The sequence below is a fragment of the Dermacentor silvarum genome, chromosome 5 (assembly GCF_013339745.2).
Source record: "Dermacentor silvarum isolate Dsil-2018 chromosome 5, BIME_Dsil_1.4, whole genome shotgun sequence".
Taxonomy (NCBI): domain Eukaryota; kingdom Metazoa; phylum Arthropoda; class Arachnida; order Ixodida; family Ixodidae; genus Dermacentor; species Dermacentor silvarum.
This window is the reverse complement of record NC_051158.1, coordinates 9,731,973-9,755,379: the sequence shown is the minus strand read 5'-3', so window position 1 is coordinate 9,755,379 and position 23,407 is coordinate 9,731,973. Positions and strand designations below refer to the sequence as shown.

The 23,407-nt window shown below is 50.6% G+C and overlaps 1 protein-coding gene across 1 annotated transcript; it reads right to left on the bottom strand.

Annotated features, from left to right (window-relative positions):
* Positions 1–18,299: 18,299 nt before the first annotated feature.
* On the bottom strand, positions 18,300–18,956 carry LOC125945415 (uncharacterized). Its single transcript, XM_049667163.1, has one exon. It carries the CDS (start codon positions 18,954–18,956, stop codon positions 18,300–18,302), a length of 657 nt encoding a protein of 218 aa, XP_049523120.1.
* Between the last annotated feature and the right edge of the window lie 4,451 nt (positions 18,957–23,407).

Sequence of the window (23,407 nt, the reverse complement as noted above, 5' to 3'; positions counted from 1 at the left end):
GAGCTGTGATTCCCGGATCACCTATCTGACCTCTTCTCGAACAACGTATGCCAGTGAAGAGGGCGTTGGAGTGTTCTGGTCAAGCCGTAGCCTCTGAAGCTCTTCTCGCACAACTGATCGCACGAGCTCCCGTATGACTTTCTTTCTCTTTTATTCGAGACTTCGACACTGTTTCCGAAGACTGCTGGAATTGCGTCTACAGAGGTGATGTTCATCTCTCGGTTGTACATCCTTGATCACTGTTGCAACGTTCTTTCCATTGTTGTCGCCTCAGAGCGAAACTCTGCGAGGGTGCGTGGCCGGCTCCGAACCAACCCTGCGAACAGCTCCTGTTTTACGCCCCGCATTAGATGGCAAAGCTTCCTGTCCTCGCTCATGTTCGCATCAGCTCGGCGGAATAGGCGGGACATGTCTTCCACATACATGGCCACGCTTCCATTGTTGCGCTGGTTTCTTGCTTGTAGGGCAGCTTCGGCGCTCTCCCTTCGGTCTGTACTCGGATAGGTAGCAAGCAACTCCCTTCGAAAAGCATCCCACGACACAAACGTCGCTTCGTGGTTTTCAAACCACGTTCTTGCGATGTCCTCTAACGCGAAGTAAGCGTAAAGGCTCATTCACACCGGCGACTTGAGGAGGTCGCGCGACCATTTGCGACTCGCGAACAAAAAGCGACCGAAGGCGACTGATGTTCACACCCACCAGCAAGCCCGGCTGAGCGCGACCTGCAAGTTGCAATCCCGGACATTCTCGTTCTTCAGCGAGAATTCTAGTGATCTACGCAGTTAGCGCGCACTTCGCTGGCACTGTGTAAATTGGTTTCGCGTTCCGGCAACAGCCATGGATTTTGATTCGAGCGATGGCTGGATTTTGATTCGAGCGAACAGGAAGACGTCGTCCCTGTGCTGATGTGCTCCGCCGGGGTGTCAGCTGTGGCAGCGCGGACGCCTCCGAAGAAAACGCGACGCTCGTGGGTGCGCCCGTGGCTCCGCTCGCGTGAAGTGACCGGCCACGCAAGCCGCCTCCTGCCCGAACTTTGTGCGCATGACAACGAGTATTATCGAGAGCAAGTTGTAATTTCTAGTTCGCATTGCGTGTTATTCGGTGCATAATACTAAAGCAAAGCTGTTCACCCGCTGTTCACCTTTGGGTGGCATGCTCATCCAACGAACGGCAGCTGGAAAAAGGGTTTGTGTTGTGATTTCTTTTCCTGCTGTTTAGCTTCCAGCGAATGCGACCGCGTACATTCGACACGTTGCTGCAACTGCTGCGTCCCAGAATAACAAGACAAGACACCAATTACCGGCCTGTAGCCTGCATATCGTGGCGCGGACATTGCATTTGGCGTTGACGACGACACACATCACTTTCGGCGCGACGCTGATTGGTTGAACAGCTTTGCGACCACGGTCGCGCGACTGAAAAATCGCGCAGTGAGCGACTGGCCCAAAATGGTCGCTTTTCGAGAAAAGCGACCATTTGCGACCATTTGTGACTGGTCGCTTTGCGACCAACTTGGTCGCGCGACCACTGTCAGTCGCCGGTGTGAATGAGCCTTTATGCAGTCTGCGCTCTTCGTTGCATTCGTTGAACTCTGCGACGCGCTGAAAGCGTGCCAGCCAGTCCTCTGCGTCTTCGAATGTGTCGCCATGGAAATGCTCTGGCGTCATCGGTGGATTCACTACGATGTGAGTTGGCGTGACTTGTGTTGTCATCTCGGTAGCGTTTCCGTTAGCAGCTGTTGACGCTCCGATAGAATCCGGCAAAGGGAAAAACTCGGGGGGGGGGGGGGGGGGGGGGGGCTCACCACGTAGGCGACGACTGCTGCGTTGGTGAACAGGAGTCAGTTCGTTGGGTCCGAGTCGCCGTGCGTCCGGGCTGCTTTCTCTAAGTCGAGAAGGGCTTTAAATCATACCCAGCACCTCCACCAGAATTGCAACGCACAGTTGAGTGAAGGTACTTTAATTAGCTAACGTTGGGCGAACTTGTGCCCAACAAACAGCTAAGCGAGAGTCTCGCTCCAACGTACACAGTCTTTGCGCAAGAGTTCCACACGTCTTCTTTTTCCTCGTGCCCCGCGCTGATGACACCTTGCTCCGATCACACGTGCCTTGTGAGCACGTGTTGGCCGCTTCGCTGCTGCTATCTTTCGTACGTAGCCGTAAACACATGGACGGGCTCAGGAGACGGCTGGCGCACGAGATTTGTAGGCACCTTGTGTCAATATATATATATATATATATATATATATATATATATATATATATAGGATGTTAGGTTATGCCGGGATCCAGTAGTTGAACAGGCACTTGGAGGTTGAGGACGCACGTACGAAAAAATGTATCTGTTTTTCGTACGTGCATCCTCCACCTCCAAGTTCCTATGTATATATATATATATATATATATATATATATATATATATATATATATATATATATATATATATTGTTACGGTGAGGAAAACAGACAAGGTCAACGAAGGAGAAGAGGACGAAGTGGCAACAGCCTCTCTCTGTTCTCAGCTGCTGTCTATCGCCTGTAAATACATTCTGTAAATAGTTTATACCCGTGACATTTTGGTGAGAGGTGCGGGGTACGCGTCTTCGCCACGGAGCTCCGCAGCGGACGTCTCACCCAGCCCGAGAACATGCATTCAGCGGCAGGCACCGCGTCTGCAGCTGCATCGCCGACTACGCAGACCCAGTACGTTGCTCTACCTCAGCCGCAAGACCCCGGCAAGTTCAACGGCCTCAATGGTGTTGACGTAGAAGAATGGTTAAAGATGTACGAGCGCGTCTGCAAGGTGAACAGGTGGGATCCTACCATAATGCTGGCCAGTATCGTGTTCTACCTCGATTGAACACCGCGAACGTGGTATTATACACACGAGGAAGAGCTCACCAGCTGGGAGTTGTTTAAAGAGAGGCTGTCCGACGTTTTTGGCAATCCGACCGGTCGACAGCTAGCCGCCAAGCAACAACTCGCCACGCGTGCCCAAACTACTACCGAGTCGTACGTCTCCTACATTCAGGACGTCCTCGCCCTCTGTCATAAAATCGACACGTCAATGCCAGAGGAGGACAAGGTTGGCCACATTATCAAGGGTATCGCGGACGACGCATTGAACCTTCTGGTCTTCAGAAACTTATCGACCGTCGACGCCATCATGAAGGAATGCCGCCGTTTCGAGCAGGCGAAGAGCCGCCGTATACATAATCAGTGTACACGGCTTCCAAATACTGCAGCGACCTCTTCTTGCACCGACCTAACCGACCAATCTAGCGTGCCACCACCAAGTGAAAACGTGACCCGCATTGTGCGCCGTGAACTCGAAGCTGCGTTTCCTGTCTCGCCTCAACCGACGTCTTGGACCAACACTGCTGAGACGATATCGCTGATTCAATCCGTGGTTCGCCAGGAAATTGCTAATATGGGTCTCTCCAGCGCCTGCTCCTTCAGTCGTCCTGACCCCGGCCCTGCCCCTATGCCTCGGTCCTATCGCGCTCCACCCTCCAGTGCCCGTTATCCCTACAGTGCCCGGAATCCATCAGACTGGCGTACACCTGATGACAGGCCGATCTGTTTCTGCTGCGGCCGAATCGGTCACGTTTCCCGTCACTGCCGTAGCCGTTGGTCGTCCCCGCCTCGAAACACGTTCTGGAATACAAGTTCGCCCCGCAGTTCTTCACCCCGTCGCTTCTACGACGCTTCCGACGCCGCTACCTCTCCTCGCCGCTATACTCGCTCGCCCTCGCCTAAACGTCGCCAGCCACGTCCGCCCCAGTTTCACCGCTCGCCCTCGCCGACCTACTCAGGACCATCCCAGCCGGAAAGCTAGGCAATGCGGCACCTCGGGGTAGTGCTGCAATGTCGAATACGCCGCAAAATCCTCCTTTGACGCTGTTTACGAAACGTAACCTTCTCGACGTCCACGTTGATGGCACACCCGTCACAGCACTCATAGATACCGAAGCACAGATATCGATTATGACCAGCCGCCTTCGCCGCCATTTAAGGAAAATTGTTACGCCTGCCGTTACTCGGGTCGTACGAATCGCCGACGGCAGCATGGTGGCCGTGGTCGGATTGTGTACTGCAAGCGTGAGCATTTCCGGCCGCCATACTGTCGTACTTTTCACTGTGCTTAACCAATGCCCCCATGACCTCATACTAGGCCTCGACTTCCTCTGTGCCCATTCAGCGCTCATCGATTGTTCTTCAAGTACTGTGCGTCTTGACCTGCCTCTGCTGGACGACCCTACAACACCTCACGAAATTCGCCTGAGACCGACTGATTTTGTTCCCGTTCCACCACAGGCCTTGCAATACATCGAAATGGCGCCATCTATGCCAGTTCCCGATGGTGATTACATCTCCGCTCCAATAACTGCCATCGTTCTCAGCCATAACGTTACTGTCCCGCATACAATACTGAGAGTCAAAGACAATCGCACCTATCTCCCTGTGGTGAATTTCGGGCTTACGAAGCAAATTCTGCCTAAAGATATTACCCTGGCTACGATCATTGCTTTAGAAGTTCACTGCGTTGAAACTTTTGCCGTTGACACGTCCTGTGAACCTTTCCGGTCTACCAATTGTACTGACCACGACATTACGAAAATGATCACCCGGGTCTTACGCCTGTGGAGGCTGAACAGCTGGGCAGTTTATTGCTTTCGTTCAAGGATATATTCGACCTAAACAACCGTCCCTTAGGCCAAACGTCTCTTGTCAAACACCGTATACATACAGGCGATAATCCTCCCATCCATCGGTGACCCTACCGAGTTTCAGTTTCGGAGCGCCAAGTCATCAAAACGGAAGTGGACAAGATGCTCGCGAAAGACATCATTGAGCCAACGTCAAGTCCCTGGGCGTCACCTGTTGTGCTAGTAAAGAAGAAGGACGGCACATGGAGATTCTGCGTCGACTACCGGCACCTAAACCGCATCACGACGAAAGACGTCTACCCACTACCTCGTATAGATGACGCCCTTGATTGCCTATACGGGGCACAGTATTTTTCATCCATCGACCTACGGTCCGGATATTGGCAAATCGCTGTGGATGATCTCGATCGTGAAAAGACCGCCTTTATAACGCCTGATGGTCTTTACCACTTCAAAGTTATGCCTTTTGGGCTCTGCAACGCTCCGGCTACCTTTGAGCGTATGATGGACTCATTACTCCAAGGATTCAAGTGGTCGACTTGCCTCTGCTACCTAGATGATGTTATTGTGTTCTCGCCCACTTTCAGCACACACCTTGAGCGCCTTTCAGCTGTACTTGCTGTTTTTCGCAAGGCCGGTCTGCAGCTCAACTCGAAGAAATGTAACTTCGGCCACCGTGAAATTACAGTCCTTGGCCATGTCGTCAATGCGTCTGGCATCCGACCGGACCGGGAGAAAATTCGAGCCGTGAAAGATTTTCCTGTCCCACAGTCCGAAAAAGATGTCCGCAGTTTCGTGGGCCTTTGCTCCTACTTCCATCGCTTTGTTAAAGATTTCGCCACCATAGCACGCCCTCTGACGGATCTTCTGAAGAAAAATGTGCCGTTTTCATGGGGAGACTCTCAGGCCGCCGCCTTTTCTCGCCTTACCACCATACTCACCACCCCGTTGATTCTAGGACACTTCGATACGTCAGCCCCTACAGAGGTGCGCACCGATGCCAGTGGCCACGGCGTCGGTGCCGTCTTGGCACAAGTTCAGCACGGCCGTGAACGTGTTATCGCGTACGCTAGCCGTCTTTTGTCACCTGCGGAGCGGAATTACTCTATTACCGAGCGCGAATGTTTGGCACTTGTGTGGGCAGTAGCAAAATTCCGCCCCTATTTATACGGCAGGCCCTTTTCTGTTGTAACGGACCACCACGCCCTCTGTTGGCTTTCCTCCTTAAAAGATCCCACAGGGAGGCTTGGACGATGGGCTTTGCGGCTACAGGAGTATTCCTATTCTGTGGTGTACAAGTCTGGTCACCTACACAATGACGCTGACTGCTTGTCCCGTTACCCTGTACCCACGCACGCCAACGCCGACACGGATGCTTCCGCAAGTGTTCTATCCATTTCCCAGCTTTTGGACATGGCCCACGAGCAACGCCATAACGCTACCTTGAGGACCCTCATTGACCGAGTGCAATCTGCTCCCACTGATCCATCGTTACGGTGGTTCGTCCTCAAAGACGGGATATTGTACCGCCGCAATTTTCACCCTGACGGTCCTCCCCTTCTATTTGTCGTTCCCCAACACTTCCGCTTAACCGTGCTTCAGGAGCTGCATGATGCACCTACTGCCGGACACCTTGGGGTTGCTCGCACTTACGACCGCGTGCGCCGCCGCTTCTACTGGCCCGGCCTCCCGCGCTCCATACGGCGATACGTAGCTGCTTGCAAGTCCTGCCAACAACGGAAAAAGCCAGCAGTGCTTCCTGCCGGGTACTTACAGCCGATCGAGATTCCAACTGAGCCATTCTTCCGCGTGGGTTTGGATCTCATTGGCCCTTTTCCTGAGTCCAGCTCAGGCAACAGGTGGATCGCCGTGGCTACTGATTACGCGACGCGCTACGCCATCACTCGAGCGCTTCCCACGAGCTGCGCAACTGACGTGGCCGATTTCCTACTCCGGGATATCATTTTAGTCCATGGTGCCCCGCGACAGCTCCTTACCGACCGTGGCCGCACATTCCTCTCCCAAGTCATCGCCGATATCCTACGCTCCTGTTCTACCAAGCACAAACTCGCTATGTCCTATCATCCCCAGACCATGAGCGACTTAATCGGACCATCCCTGACATGCTATCCAAATACGTCTCACCCGACCACAAGGACTGGGATATTGCGCTACCCTATGTCACGTTCGCCTATAATTCGTCACGCCACGATACTGCTGGGTATTCCCCCTTTTACTTGCTCTTCGGTCGTGACCCTGTATTACCATTGGATGCTTCGCTCCCCTTGGTACGGAACTCACAGACCGAGTATGCCCGCGATGCCATCGCCCACGCTGACCATGCGCGCCAGCTTGCCTGTACTCGTTTGTTGGCATCGCAGGAAACTCAAAAGCACACTTACAATTGCCGCCATCGTGTGACATACTTTGCACCAGGCTCTCTCGTACTCCTTTGGTCCCCTTGCCGACGTGTGGGGCTCTCTGAGAAACTCCTTCCGTGCTACAAATGTCCTTACCGCGTTCTACGTCAAGTGACCAATGTCACCTATGAGATCATCCCAGTGACATCCGTCGTGCCAACCGGTTCCACATCACCCGACATTGTACACGTCTCTCGGCTTAAGCCCTATTATGCCCTTCCCGATGGCCCCATCTGAAGCACCGGGACGGTGCTTTTGCCGCCGGGGGTTGTGTTACGGTGAGGAAAACAGACAAGGTCGACGAAGGAGTAGAGGACGAAGTGGCAACAGCCTCTGTGTGTTCTCAGCTGCTGTCTATCTCCTGTAAATACATTCTGTAAATAGTTTATACCCGTGACAATATTGTTTCAGGAAGAAAGCAGGCCCACGAGTGTAGAAGGATGTATATTTACAAGCGAAGAAATATGGCGTTCAGGCAACGGCCAGAGACTTCGTCTTCCTCTCGTTCGCGTCACCTTCTTCTTTCCCTTCACCGTAACATCACCCTCCCGGTGGGGTTAGCTCCGTCCCGGTGCAGGTTATGGAGCGTCGCTTAATGGGGAGACATAGGGCTTGAGCCTGGCGACGTGAACAACATCGCTGGTGACGTTGGGGGACACTGAAGGCTGACCGACTGGGGCGATCTCGTATGTCACGTCGGACAGTTGTCGTAAGATCTGGTATGGACCAGAATAACGGGAAAGGAGTTTTTCCGACAAGCCGACTCGACGTGAAGGCGTCCAGAAAAGGACAAGGGAACCAGGTGAAAAATGGTGGTCTCGGTGCCGAAGGTCGTAGCGTCGTTTTTGAGAAGCTTGCGAGACTGTGAGGCGATGACGGGCGACCTCTCGGGCCTGGGCGGCTAAGGCAATAGCATCGCGAGCGTAACCAGTGCTGGGTGATTGTACTGCGGAAGGTAGCAACGTGTCGAAGGGCAAGGTGGGGTCGCGGCCATACAAAAGGTAAAATGGGGAGAATCCGGCAGTATCGTGACGGGACGAGTTGTATGCGAAAGTGATGTACGGTAAAGCGACGTCCCAGTCGCGGTGATCGTCGGAAACGTACAGGGCCAGCATTTCGGTTAGTGTGCGGTTGAGTCGTTCGGTGAGGCCGTTCGTTTGAGGGTGGTATGCGGTAGCGAGCTGGTGTTCTGTAGAACAGGAGCGGAGCAGATCATCGACGACCTTCGAGAGAAAGTAGCGGCCGCGATCCGTGAGTAACTGGCGAGGGGCGCCGTGGTGCAGGATGACGTCGTATAGTAGGAAGTCGGCGACATCTGTAGCGCAGCTGGTTGGCATCGCTCGTGTAATGGCATATCTCGTGGCATAATCTGTTGCTACAGCAATCCATTTGTTTCCTTTCATAGAAATAGGAAAGGGGCCAAGGAGGTCGAGGCCCACACGGAAGAAGGGCTCTGTAGGGATAGCAATTGGTTGAAGCAAACCAGCAGGAGGCATAGCAGGCGTCTTGCGGCGCTGACACAGGTCGCAAGAAGTGACATAACGGCGCACAGAGCGATAAATGCCGGGCCAGAAGAAGCGGCGCCGCAGGCGGTCGTAAGTACGAGTGATGCCCAGATGTCCAGCAGTAGGAGCGTCGTGAAGTTGCTGGAGCACGGCCAGTCGAAGGTGCTTTAGAACGACTAGGAGCAGCTCCGGGCCATCAGGACGAACACTACGACGGTATAAAGTTCCATCGCGCAAGGTGAACATCCGCAGAGACGGGTCATTAGGCGAGGAGCTGAGGCGTTCCATAAGTGTTCGAAGAACAGGATCTTGGCGTTGCTCGTCGCCAATATGGAGAAAGCCGGAGAGAGACAGAATACTGATGTCCGAGTCTGCATCGGTATCGTCCGGTTGATCCACGGGATTGCGGGACAGGCAGTCAGCGTCTTTATGCAGGCGCCCTGACTTATACGTAATAGAAAATGTATATTCTTGTAGACGCAATGCCCAACGTGCAAGTCGTCCAGTTGGGTCCTTCAAAGAGGAGAGCCAGCAGAGGGCGTGATGATCGGTTACGACGCAGAAGCTCCGACCGAAAAGGTACGGCCGAAATTTCGCGACCGCCCATACGAGCGCGAGGCATTCCCTCTCAGTGATGGAGTAATTTCGCTCGGGCGTGGAAAGAAGGCGGCTGGCGTAAGCGATGACACGGTCGTGGCCCTGTTGACGTTGAGCGAGGACAGCGCCGATGCCATAACCACTCGCGTCAGTTCGTACTTCAGTAGGCGCAGAAGGGTCAAAGTGTGACAGAATCGGGGAGGTTGTAAGCCGCTCGATCAGGGTAGAGAAGGCTTGCTCCTGCAGTGGTCCCCAAGAGAAAGAGGCATCTTTCTTAAGAAGGTCAGTGAGAGGGCGAGCGATGTCGGCAAATTGTTTCACAAATCGCCGGAAATAAGAGCATAAGCCCAGAAAACTACGGACATCGTTTGTGGAACAAGGTACAGGAAAATTGCGCACAGCGTGGACTTTCTGTGGATCAGGTTGGATTCCGGCGGCGTTTACGAGATGGCCGAGCATGGTAATTTCACGGCGACCGAAATGGCACTTGGAGGAGTTTAGCTGAAGGCCAGCCCTGCGAAACACAGAGAGTATGGTCGTGAGGCGCCTCAGGTGGCTCTCAAAGTTCGACGAAAACACAATCACATCGTCGAGGTAACAGAGGCATGTAGACCACTTCAAGCCGCGCAGCAGAGAGTCCATCATGCGCTCGAATGTAGCTGGCGCATTGCATAATCCAAAGGGCATGACTTTAAATTGGTACAGACCGTCCGCTGTGACGAAGGCGGTTTTCTCGCGGTCCATCTCGTCGACGCTAATCTGCCAATAGCCGGAGCGGAGGTCAATTGATGAAAAGTATTGGGATCCGTGAAGGCAGTCAAGAGCGTCGTCAATGCGAGGCAGGGGATAAACATCCTTCTTTGTTACCTTGTTGAGGTGACGGTAGTCAAGCAGAAGCGCCACGAGTTGTCTTTTTTCTTTACTAAGACAACCGGTGATGCCCACGGGCTACTGGAAGGTTCAATGATGTCCTTGTCCATCATCTTGTCAACCTCTTTCTGGATTATGGCCCTTTCTGTTGCGGAGACACGATATGGCCGCCTATGAATGGGGCTGGCGTCACCGGTGTTGATGCGATGCGTGACAACAGATGTCTGACCAAGTGGACGGTCGTCCAAATCAAAGATATCCCGATAAGATGACAGGAGGTGACGAAGAGCTGTTCTTTGCTCGGAAGGAAGGTCAGGGGCGATCATCTTACAAACATCGTCCGCAGGCGTCGAGCACGAAGGAATGGGTGACAAAGGTGCGTTGGTACTCAGGAAGGATTCGGAGGCCAAAGAAGAAATCTCAAATTCATCCAAAGGAGTGATAAGTGCGACGGCAATGCCGTGTGGCAGCACATGCGTCGAAAATCCAAAATTGAGGATGGGCACCTGAGCGCAGTTTTCGAGGATCCGGATTAAGGTGCTCGGTAGGGCAATATTTTGTGACAAAACCACGTCAGTAAGCGGAGACACGACGTACTCGCCATCAGGTACGGGAGGACAGGGCGTCAGGAGGACATTGGTAGCCGCCTGTGGAGACAGCCGTGCAAACTCAGCAGAACATAAGCGGGGTGAAGCACAAGTTGTTGCGTCTGCGTCGGCAGGAAGCGGCAGATCCAGCTGTACAACACCTGCGGAGCAGTCAATTTGGGCAGAGTGTTTCGAAAGGAAGTCGAGGCCGAGAATTAGGTCGTGTGGACAGTGCTCGAGGACGATAAATAAAACAACGCTATAATGGCCCGCAATGGTCACACGTGCTGTGCACATTCCAAGAACAGGTGAAGTACTCCCATCGGCGACTCGCACAGTGCACGGTACGGCGGGAGTCAGAACCTTTTTGAGCCTTCGGCGGAGAGCAGCGCTCATAACTGAAAGCTGCGCTCCTGTGTCAACGAGAGATGTGACAGGAACACCATCAACTTCAATGTCCAGTAGGTTTCCACGTGTAGGCAGGGTCAACAGAGGATTTGTGGGCCGGGTCGGAGTTGCAGCTTCACCTCCGGGAGCTGCACCGCCTAGTTTCCCGAAGGGAAGCGACCGGTTGCAGATGGGGACGAAGAGCGGTGAACGAGAGGCGAACGGGACCGACGGCCTTGCGGAGTCGGGGAGCGGCTGGATCTTGGTGGGGCACTGTCGGCGTTGATGTTCCGAGGCGGCGTGTAGGGCGAGAAAGTGCGATTGTCTGGTACTTGGCGGTAGTGACTCGGAGACGACCACCGAGGAGACGACGACCAGCGATTACGGCAATGACGGGCGATGTGTCCAATACCGGAACAATTAAAACAGATGGGTCTGTCATCCGGTGTGCGCCAGTCAGCGGGGTTGCGGCGGAGTGGCGGGAAGATTTGCGTCTGGGAGCGAGCGGCCGGAGAAATCTGGTAGGTGTTCGTATGGCGGACCGAGCAGAGAGATGGAATGCCCAAACTCGCTATTTCTTCCCGAACGACCGCTTGTATAAGCGAGATAGCGGGCACACTTTCCCGACAGTCGGAACGAAGTGGAGCCGGAGCCATGGCCTCAAGCTCACGGCGAACGATACGCGTTAGATCTTCTGATCCTGTCGGCTGAACGAACCGCGGCGGGTCTGCGCACGAAGATGTCGCGGCGGTATTGGGCAGCCTGTCGAAATGTTGAGGGACGCGGCGGCCTTTCGCTTGTTCGAAGCGCCTGCACTCCTTTATAATTGCATCCACAGTGGCACAATCCTTACACATCAGGAGATTGAAGGCGTCGTCTGCAATACCTTTTAGTATGTGACCAATCTTGTCCGCCTCGGTCATGGTGTTATCAGCTTGCGGCAGAGAGCCAGCACATCCTGTATGTACACGACATAGGATTCTGTGGACGTCTGAGCGCGGCATGCAAGTTATTTTTTTGCTGCCAACTGACGACCGACAGGTCTGCCAAACAGGTCACGCATTTTTTCTTTGCAGACATCCCAGCTTGCTAGGTCAGCTTCATGCGTATCGTACCATTGCTTCGCAGTTCCTTTCAGATAAAACATGAGGTTTGCTAGCATCATTGTTGGACCCCACCTGTTGTTGTCGCACACTCGTTCGTACATCACAAGCCAGTCCTCGACGTCGGTGTTGTCCGTGCCACAAAATGTCCCCGGGTCCCGCAGATGAGTGAGGATGACCGTTGGCGTGGACTGCTGAGGCGTTGTCGGTTGTGTCGGTTGATCTGCCATTGTGGCGGCAGGTAGATGACGTCTACTGCGAAGTTCCGTGATTGTACCCAGCACCTCCACCAAAATGTTGCAGGAAGAAAGCAGGCCCACGAGTGTAGAAGGATGTATATTTACAAGCGAAGAAATATGGCGTTCAGGCAACGGCCAGAGACTTCGTCTTCCTCTCGTTCGCGTCACCTTCTTCTTTCCCTTCACCGTAACAATATATACACCGGGGGAAGTAAAAAAGTAAAGGGACTTTTGCAATTTCTCGCACTAGGGTTTGGTAACACTGCTAGTATCCAGCACTGTATTAGTGTCGTCTGCAACACTTCTATGTAACGTATCATAAGACGCCAACAAACAATGACACCGAGAACAACATAGGGAAAATTACTTGCACTTACTACTTGAAAAAAAGAAATGATAAATTAATGGAAATGAAAATGAATGAAAAAACAAATGGCCCCACCTACGGTCATTTGTTTTTTCATTCATTTTCATTTCCAATAATATATAATTTCTTTAATTCAATTAGTGAGTACAAGTCATTTCCCCTATGTTGTCCTTGGTGTCATTGTTTGTTGGCTTCTTATTATTAATAAAAATTGGGCCCCTCGGTTCTATGGAACGTGTCACTCTTATTCCCGCGTTAGTCGTTAGAGTGTAGCAGACCGTTAAACATGGCAGCTCCATTGTCGATCTGCACGAAGGAGGAAATCAGGGCAATGATTCGCTTTTTGTTTGTGGAAAGTGTTAAACCTGCGGAAATTATTCGTCGAATGCAAGTGCAGTATGGTGACAATTGTTTATCCCGAAGCAAGATCTACGAATGGATAGAGCGTTTTAAACGGAGAACGTATTTATGTGACGAGGAAAGATCGGGAGGGCCATCGACGTCAACGACTAAGGGCAATTTGAAAGTCGTTGGGGGTATGGTGATGGAAAACAGATGAATCACGGTGGACGAAGCCGCCCATTGAGGAGGAGAGAAAGAGAGAAGGCAGGGATGCTAACCAAAAATGCGTCTGGTTGGCTACCCTTCTCTGGGGGAAGGGAAATACGGATTAGAAAGATGAGATAGAGAGAAGAGGGGTGTAGGAAGGACACGATGAGCTCGCGCACGCACGCGGAGGGCCTGAGCAAGTCAAAGACGTTCACATAGGCCAGTCTCCCTCAAGAAAGGCAACAGTTCCTTTACAGCTTTGTGGGCCGACAAGCGATGGGGGCGGTCTTCAAGTAGCATCTGCACGGACAACGGCCGATCGTCCAGTCATCGCAATGCGATAGATAACGTTTGTATTTTCTACTGAAATCGATCGCAATGACACAAGAAATGTTCGATGTTCTGTGCGTGTGACGATGCGTGTGACGTCTGCAGCAGACGTTCGACGTCTGCTGCAGACGTCACATGCAGCACTTTCGGTGAAAGCCTTCGTGAAAGACACTCCCAACAACAGCCGGTATAAAAGCGATGCCTCACGTCGGTGAATCGCCGGTGGAGGTCGGAGTTGGAGCAAAGCTTTGAGTTCGTGTAGCCTGGTGCGCCTTATTTTTGGACTGTTCCACTCTGTTAAAGAGAGCTTGCATGCCAGGTGACGAAGCTGCCTTGCAACGTCTGTCCTGGAAAGAAAAATGGGAGCGCTGTGTTGTTCTTGATGTGACTCTCGGGCAGCCATGTCTGCCTGATCGTTTCCACAGACCCCGCAATGGCCAGGGAGCCACTGGAAAATAATTTCGTCGCCTTTCTGTTTGATGTCGTGGTGAAGCTTGACAATTTGGTACGTTAGCTGTTCATGAGCTCCACGTCGGAGAACTGGCTCCATACTGTGTAAAGCCGGTCTCGATTCGGAAAACACGGCCCATGTACCAGGAGTCTTTGCGTTAGTAAATTGAAGGGCACTGCGCAGATCCGTGAGCTCTGCAGCCGTGGACGTCGTGACATGTAACGTCTTGAATCACAGTGTTACTCCTCTCATCGGTATAAACACAGCACCGCCAGAACTGGTCGATGTAGTCGATCCGTCCGTATAGACGTGCACGTGGCTACTGTATCTCTCGTACACCAGGAGTGAGCTCAATTGTTTTAGTGCAGACGGTAATAGATCTGACTTTTTTTGAAGTCCTGTAATTCTGAGCTGGGGTACTTCAGGATGGCACAAACACCATGGAGGAGACACCAGCCTGGCTGTTGGTGCGTACCCCGATGTAAGCGAGGTATGATATGCACGGACAGTTCTTCTATATGACGTGCAGGGTCTTTCCACGGTGATTGCGGCGAGGTGGTGGCAAGGGGTCGCGGCAATGTGCCGGACATGTGCACGCATTGTCTCGACGGCGATGTGCGTCGTGTCTTGAGCAATGGCGATAGTTTGAGCAATTGACGCACTGCGTGGTACTCTAAGGCATATCCTAATAGCTTGTGCCTGAATGCTCTGAATTGTACGCAAATTGGTTGACCGTCGGAGAGGGTCCTGCGGGGAAGGTGAGGCGATGTAAAAACAATTAACACAAATTTAATACATGGTTACGGGTGAGCGGTGTGCTCCAAAGAAAACATACAAGAAAAGTTCAGCGTGCATGCACCTGCAGCTAGGGCAAATGAAAAGTGTTCTCCACGTGGCTGCTGGCTGGCTTTCTTATTTATTTTATTTATTTATTTGACAATACTGCCAGCTGCTTTTTGGCAGCCAAAGCAGGAGTGGTATAGAAAAAAAAGGGGCACCGTACAAGCAAAGAAAATGTCGAAATAAAATTCGAACACAGCAAGGTCAAACACAGTGCAACATAGATCATACTTGTACGCTACTGCGCAGAACAATCTCTGCGAAACTAAAGACACGAGTTAAATAAAAATTCGGTACGAAAGGAATTGCGCGCTTCGCTCACATCTGAGAAATAGCTGATAAGAAAGAGTCGATGGTACGCTTGTTCGTTACCTCTTGTGGAAGCCTGTTCCAGTCTCTTATCGTTCTAGGAAAAAATGAAAATTGATAGGCGACAGTTCTAGCCTGGGGTACAATAAGGGTAAGTTCATGCTTTCCGCGGGTACTTCTACACGTGTTAAACTGTAAGTAATTGTCAAAATTCATTTTAGTTTGGCCGTTGACTATCGTGTAAAGCATCTTGAGACGGTGTAACTTACGGCGTTCCTCCAGTGTTGGAAGACCAGACCTTGAACGGAGATCGGATAGTGACACCTGTTTTCCGTAGGCATTAAAAATGAACCTGAGTGCTCTTTTTTGTACTTTTTCCAGCTTATCTGTATCAGTCTTAGTGTGCGGGTCCCAAACGATATCACCATATTCAAGCAGTGGACGCACCAGTGAAGTATAACCAACTAGTTTTGTTTTGCTCGTACAGTGCTTCAGACGTTGCCGAAGTAACCATAGTCTTTTTGAGGCTGACGAAACTATGTTTTGAATGTGCGCACTCCATCTTAAATCGCGAGATATTTCAATCCCCACATATTTAAACGTATCGACAAGCGTAATCCCAACGCCGTTAATTTTGTAGGCATGCGATAGTGGACTCTTCTTTTTTGTTACGGTCATTTGGGAGCACTTAGGGATATTTAGGCTCATTTTCCAGGTCTGGCACCAGTTTGAAATTGATGTTAGGGAATTGCTTAATAGTAATTGGTCATCTTTAGTTTGAATGACATGATAAACAACGCAGTCATCCGCGAAAAATCGACATTGTACGGCAGTGTCAAGCGAGAGATCATTCAGATATTCAAGAAAAAGTAATGGTCCGAGGACGGACCCTTGAGGAACGCCTGAAAGGACTGGAGCCATTGATGATTTAGAGTCACCTATTTGAACATATTGTTGGCGCTGCGTTAGGTAAGAGTCAAGCCATCGCAGAATACGCTCATTTATAAAGAGACGCTTTAGTTTTAATATCATTTTGGAATGCGACACGCGGTCAAAGGCTTTTTCAAAGTCTAGAACGATTATGTCGACCTGGCCACTATTATCAAGAACTGCAAACAAATCATTAGTAATGTGAAGTAACTGTGTCACTGTTGAAAGGCCGCGCCTAAATTCGTGCTGACTGTTCAAGAAAAAATTGTTGCCTTCTAGGAAGCTGCTTAAATGTTTGAAAAGAAAATGTTCTAATACCTTGCTAGCTGTGCACAACAACGACACCGGGCGATAATTAGTCACTGTGAGCTTATCGCCAGTTTTGTGTATCGGTATAATTTTACCTACTTTCCAGTCAGAAGGAACTTCTCCTTTCTGCAAACTTTCGGTAAAAATAATATAAAGATACTTGGCACACCACTCCGCGTATCTAAACAAAAATGCATTTGGGATTTCGTCGGGTCCCGAAGATTTCCTAATGTCTAAGCTGAGCAATGCTGAAAAAATACCTTCTTCTGTGATTAGTAGCTCTGGAAGTTCTTACATAGATGCGTTGCTGAAATCTACATTGTTATCGGCACTGCGCAGAAAAACGGACGAAAAGTAGTCGTTGTATGCCGTTGCTATACAGGTTGGGTCAGTGACGTCCTTATCGTGTATTTTCAATTTGTTAACTGGTTCCTTCTTTTGTGTCAAATGAAGCCAAAACTTTCTCGGGTCGCTGGAAAGGAAGTTGTGCATTTTGACGTTGAAAAAAGTGAATCTGGACGATTTTATTTTCGAACGCAAATCCGATCGCAGCATAGCCAAGGTGCCGCTATCTCTGTGCTTTTTCGACGATAGTCGTTTTACGCGCCGCTTTAGATGAAGGATTTCACGCGTTATCCAGGGGCTTCGTCGTTTGCTCTTTTGTTTTTTTCGGGATGTATTTATTCATGCAATGACGCACTGCACATTTGAAGTGCAACCACAAACTATTAACAGTTGTAAAGTTCCTGTGACACTGCAAAAAGAAATCATAGTCTTGTTCCAGGAAGTCTAATATGCTAACATCGTCCGCATTATTGAAATCATAGTAGAGCCTTGGCTTGCTGCGCTCAGCTTTACGCCACAGTTGGCTTTTAAGAAGGACAGAGAAATGGTCCCATATGCCGGGCACGACATCGACAGTATAACCTAGCTGACTGACGTTTTCGGATATGAAGACGAGGTCAAGAATCGAACTCGATACCGCAGTTTGGCGCGTTGGGGTATGCACTACCTGGTGTAGATCGAATGCATATGCGATATCTAGCAACATATCCGCGTGTTGGCATGTGGAAGTAGCACACATCAAGTCCCAATCTACATTAGGCATGTTGAAGTCGCCACTCATTATAACGCAACTGTAGCGCTTTTTGTTGTACAGAAAGTCGTGTAGTGCCTCCAACATAGAGATGTCAGCATTGGGTGGTCGATAGACAGCTCCGATAAGTACGTTTTGGCAGGAAAGTTTGGTAGCTATCCACACCATTTCAATCTGCTTATTGTGTGGGACCAGCGTATACTGAATGCCTTTCTTCATCAGAAGTGCCACTCCTCCCCCTCTTGAACAGCGATCTTGCCGGATAATTTCATGCGTTGCAGGCACTGCACATTTGAAGTGCAACCACAAACTATTAACAGTTGTAAAGTTCCTGTGACACTGCAAAAAAAATCATAGTCTTGTTCCAGGAAGTCTAATATGCTAACATCGTCCGCATTATTGAAATCATAGTAGAGCCTTGGCTTGCTGCGCTCAGCTTTACGCCACAGTTGGCTTTTAAGAAGGACAGAGAAATGGTCCCATATGCCGGGCACGACATCGACAGTATAACCTAGCTGACTGACGTTTTCGGATATAAAGACGAGCATCATCTGCATCATCTATGCTATCGTGAAGCCAAGCCTCTGTTACCACGGTGATGTCGGGATCATAGGCAATGAGTAAACCTTCCAGAGCGTCGCTTTTATTTACAATGCTTCTAGCGTTGACATTCATTAAGAATAAAGCTATTCGGTTGTGAGAAACTATTGGCTGTGGTTGGGGGTTGTTTGGATTGCACTGTTAGGTGCAGTCATCCCAAGAGCGTAGGCATTGACTAGTAGACTGAACAAGTTCATTCCACGCCTCATTCCAAAAGTAAAGGGTTCCATTGATTCTAACCTTGTCGAAAACAAGGGTGACCTTATCCCCATTCGACCTGTTTACTTTGGTACTTGCCCAAAGCTTCTTACGGATAGACTGCACCCTAGGCGAAAAGTCCTCCGAAATACTGAATTCCGTATCTCGCAATTTACCACAGTTCTTCAAAATCCTAAATTTGTCTCTTCCATCAAGAAGTTTGAGAATCACTGGACGACACTTATTCTCTGTTGGCCTACCGATTCTGTGGATTCGTTCAATATCCACGTTGGGCAGCTTCAGCAGGTCCTCAAGGATATCTTTCGATACTGTCCGCTCAAGAGAGGGAATTCGCACCCCTTTTGCTTCCTTTACTCCAAAAATGATGAGGTTATTGCGTCTGCTTCGGTTCTCGAGGTCGTCAATCTTCAAAAGCAGGCTGTCAACTGTCTCTTGCAAGGCATCAACCTTACTTGTATATTTGGTGACCGTTGAAGCTATGTTATCCAATTTCGTGTCAATAGCGTTCAATTTGTCGGTAGACTCTCTAAATTTACTGTTTGTCGTTTGCTTGAGGTCTCGTATGTCGTCGCGTATCATTTTAAGAATGTCTTCAGTAGACGGACCCGGATTAGACTCAATGTCTCCACAACACGGTAACAAATTAACAACACAGTGATACATCATCAATGTAAGATCAAGAATGGACCGTGGGCACGGCAGAAGCAAGAGGCATACGTTATTGCTACGGTAGGAATGAACCAAATGGTCTTGCCTCACCTGCAAAATAAACAAGAAGGGATTCGTGAGACGCATGGTCTCGGTGCTTCCGCCGTGCCCACTGGTCGTGATCCGTGCAGTGCAGTCTCTTAAGTACAGCCATGTAGAAGACGTAGATGACGTTGGTATCACGTGAACGTCAGGCATAGCTTTCCAACCGCGCAGGCTCCATAGATAGTCGTCGGCACCGTGAAACGATGTGTCAAACGATGTGTCAAACCCGACAACTTGATGCGCAGTCGTAGTAGGATTAGGTGGATTGTCGGTGTTCAGTGCCTCGGCTGGTACAGGTGAAGAAATGAAAAGGACGGGCTGCACAATAAACAAGAAGGGATTCGTGAGACGCATGGTCTCGGTGCTTCCGCCGTGCCCACTGGTCGTGATCCGTGCAGTGCAGTCTCTTAAGTACAGCCATGTAGAAGACGTAGATGACGTTGGTATCACGTGAACGTCAGGCATAGCTTTCCAACCGCGCAGGCTCCATAGATAGTCGTCGGCACCGTGAAACGATGTGTCAAACGATGTGTCAAACCCGACAACTTGATGCGCAGTCGTAGTAGGATTAGGTAGATTGTCGGTGTTCAGTGCCTCGGCTGGTACAGGTGAAGAAATGAAAAGGACGGGCTGCACAATAAACAAGAAGGGATTCGTGAGACGCATGGTCTCGGTGCTTCCGCCGTGCCCACTGGTCGTGATCCGTGCAGTGCAGTCTCTTAAGTACACCCATGTAGAAGACGTAGATGACGTTGGCATCACGTGAACGTCAGGCATAGCTCTCCAATCGCGCAGGCTCCATAGATAGTCGTCGGCACCGTGAAACGATGTGTCAAACGATGTGTCAAACCCGACAACTTGATGCGCAGTCGTAGTAGGATTAGGTAGATTGTCGGTGTTCAGTGCATCGGCTGGTACAGGTGAAGAAATGAAAAGGACGGCCTGCAAAATAAACAAGAAGGGATTCGTGAGACGCATGGTCTCGGTGCTTCCGCCGTGACCACTCCATACCCTCCACCATCCGGGCAATCTCCCCCTCTCCTCTCCCCCACTGCAGGACATGGGGCAAGCCAGACGAAGTAGAGATGATGGGTGACCGTAGCGGGGTGAACGTCCTCAGCGGGGGAGGAAAGGTTGCAGGGCGGCACGACAGGCTTCGCCTCTGACCCTCGCGACTGACACGTCTATTCACGTTGACGAGCGAGATCGTCAGGCATGCCGATTACCATGCGTTTGCACGTGGTCCGAGCATGGCCGCTCAGAGTGAATCAGAATTGACTACACCTGGTCAGGGCATCGCAGCTATAAGGGAATCGTAACAGCACAAAGGTCGGACATCTGTCATAAACATTTGGTCCGTTATCGTCGCGAGGGTGATGGATTTTTGCAGCAAATTGTTACTGTAGATGAAACCTGGGTACATCGTCCCGAACCTGAAAGTAAGGATGCGAGCATGGTTTGGAAACACTCATCATCACCAGAAGATAGGAAATTTAAACGTCAACCACCAGCTGGTAAGATTATGCTAACACTATTCCGGGACCTGGAAGGTGGGGTAGCAGTTCATTTCACCCCAAGAGGTGATACTGTGAGTAGCGAGAACTATTGTGATATGCCCCGCAGGGGCGTCTGCGTAAGCAGGCGTTTGGTGTGTTGCGGCACCACGGACCCGAGCACATGAGGGTTGGACCCTCCCGCGTGGAGCCGTGTGCGGCTTAACCGTGTCTGGGGAAAGGGGGATCCTGGGGGCTGAGCCGATGCTGGGTGTTCGGACCTTTATGGCCCCCCGGCGGAGGCAACACACCTCTTCGACCTCTGCTTCACATAGACGGCACCCCCGGACTGACCCACCCGGGGGAAATCGGCAGTCGCCTTTTCCTGTCTTCCTCTCCAATCTTCGTCTTTTTCTCCCGCTTTTCATCTTTCCTGTCTTCTCATCTTTTCTATTCACTTCCACTTTTCCTGGCGGCAAGGGTTAACCTGGTGTGGCTGTCCTACCTTGGGTATACCATATTGGGTTATAGTAACGGCATACTGCTGGCGCTGTGCAGACTTGTTTATATGTTCTGCCATGTCCCCTTGTTCGGCTCCGTGGTGGGTGGCAGACGCTGTTGCCGAATAAATCACTTATTTCCATGGGATCCTCAAACCCCTTTTCTACAGATCGTGCCTCGAAAAGGGTACGCACCGACGCAACCTCGCTATTCTGACCCAAAAACAAAGAAACTTTCCCCAAATTCTACGTCCTTCACTGTGAGCAGTCATCTACGAAAGCTAAAGCAATTTCCTCATTTCTTGTGGCCAAGTGCCTAAAAGAGACCATTGGAGCTGGTTATAAGGTAACAAAGATGTCAAGTGGAGATTTGCTCCTCGAACTAAAAGACAAGGAACAAGACAACAAACTCGCACACCTCGTAGCTTTTGGTAACATACCTGTTTCTGTGAGCGCACATCAAACTATGAACACAGTGAAAGGCGTGGTATCAGATGACGACTTAATGACATTGAATGAAGAAGAACTCCTGGATGGATGGAAGGACCAAGGCGTAATCCACGTGCAGCGCATCAAAATCAGGCGGAATGACATCGAAATCCCAACAAAGCACTTAATACTCACTTTCAACTCAGCTACATTACCTGAGACTCTCGAAACCGGCTTGTAAAATTTCATGTTCGAGCTTATATTCCAAACCCGCGACGTTGCTTCAAATGTCAGAGATTTGGTCACGCATCCCAGAGCTGCAGAGGGCAGCTTATTTGCGCAAAATGCGGCACAACCGCTCACTCTGCTGATGACTGCCATAATGATGAGCTACATTGTGCGAACTGCGACGGCTGTCACCCTGCATACTCCAGAGCTTGTCCAACCTGGAAGAAAGAAAAGGAAATAATTGCAGTAAAAGTTAAGGAGAATATAACATTCCGTGAAGCTCGACATCGGATCTCATCATTATTCTCACTGAAAACATCCTTCGCCGAAGTGGTGCAACGGGGGGCGGCACCGCAACGGCTTCTGGCGGCAGCCCGGACCACGCCTAGCGTGCCGAGGTCAACGAGGTCCCCTACGGTGGGAGCAGCCAACGCTGCCCTGCCATCTCTCAAAGTCTCCACACCAGTGGCATCTACAAGCTCCGGCAGCAGCCAGGGCACCGTAGAGGCCACAGGGGTCCTTTCGACCTCCGGCCCGGTGGGGACAAAGACTTCGTCGCTCGAGATGAAGTCTACGCGACGCACACATCGCTCTCTGGAGCGGGTGTCCAGTGCCTCGCAAGAGGCTATAGACACCAGTCCAAGCCAAACGGCGCAGCTAGCGTCGAAGGAGCGGCGAGGTTCTCTCGACCGCTCCAAAAAAGACAAAACACCAATTACAGGGCCAAACAAAGGCCCTGTAAAGTAAAGTCACTCTCCTGCCTTTTGAGACACACAGCACCTTTTATTTTTCTCCAACATGAACACAATAATGCAGTGGAATGTTAGGGGACTAATCCACAACCTAGACGACATCCAAGAACTTATCAATAAATTTAATCCAAAGGTGCTGTGTGTTCAAGAAACGCACCTAAACTCCAGAAACACCAACTTCCTACGTCAGAATATTGTTTTCAGAAGAGATCGCGAGGATTCTGCCGCATCATGTGGTGGTGTGGCCATCATACTCGACAGAAGAGTAGCCTGTCAGCCACTTCCACTCAAAACGGCACTTGAGGCGGTAGCCGTTCGTGCTGTACTTCTGGGTAAGCTCATAACCATTTGCTCACTCTACATACCCCCACACCATTCTTTACACAAGCATGAATTTCAGTCATTTATAGATGAATTACCAGAACCATTACCTCGTTCTTGGCGATTTCAATGCACACAGCAGCTTGTGGGGCGACACACGTATCGATGCGCGAGGACGCCTAATTGAACAATTTCTTTTCTCCTCTGGTGCGTGTCTCCTGAATAAGAAGGAACCCACCTACTACAATCTCGCAAACAAAACTTTTTCTTCCATTGATCTCAGTGTAGCTTCCCCGTCTATATTTGCTGAACTTAAATGGGAAGTTATAAAAAATCCTTACGGGAGTGACCACTTCCCGATACTGCTGAGATCACCACTACAAAACGAACCTCTACCACAGGCACCCCGCTGGAAGTTGGCCATGGCAGATTGGGAGAAATTCAAAAGTCTTACAAGTGGTATCTCGTGGCCTGACATATTTTTGCTGGGAATTGATGCTGCGGTTGAGTATCTTGCATCTTTCATAATCAATGCCGCTACTGAATGTATACCA

Coding starts and splice junctions, on each gene's coding strand:
- LOC125945415 (XM_049667163.1), bottom strand. CDS start 18,956: ATGATACGCGACGACATACGAGACCTCAAGCAAACGACAAACAGTAAA.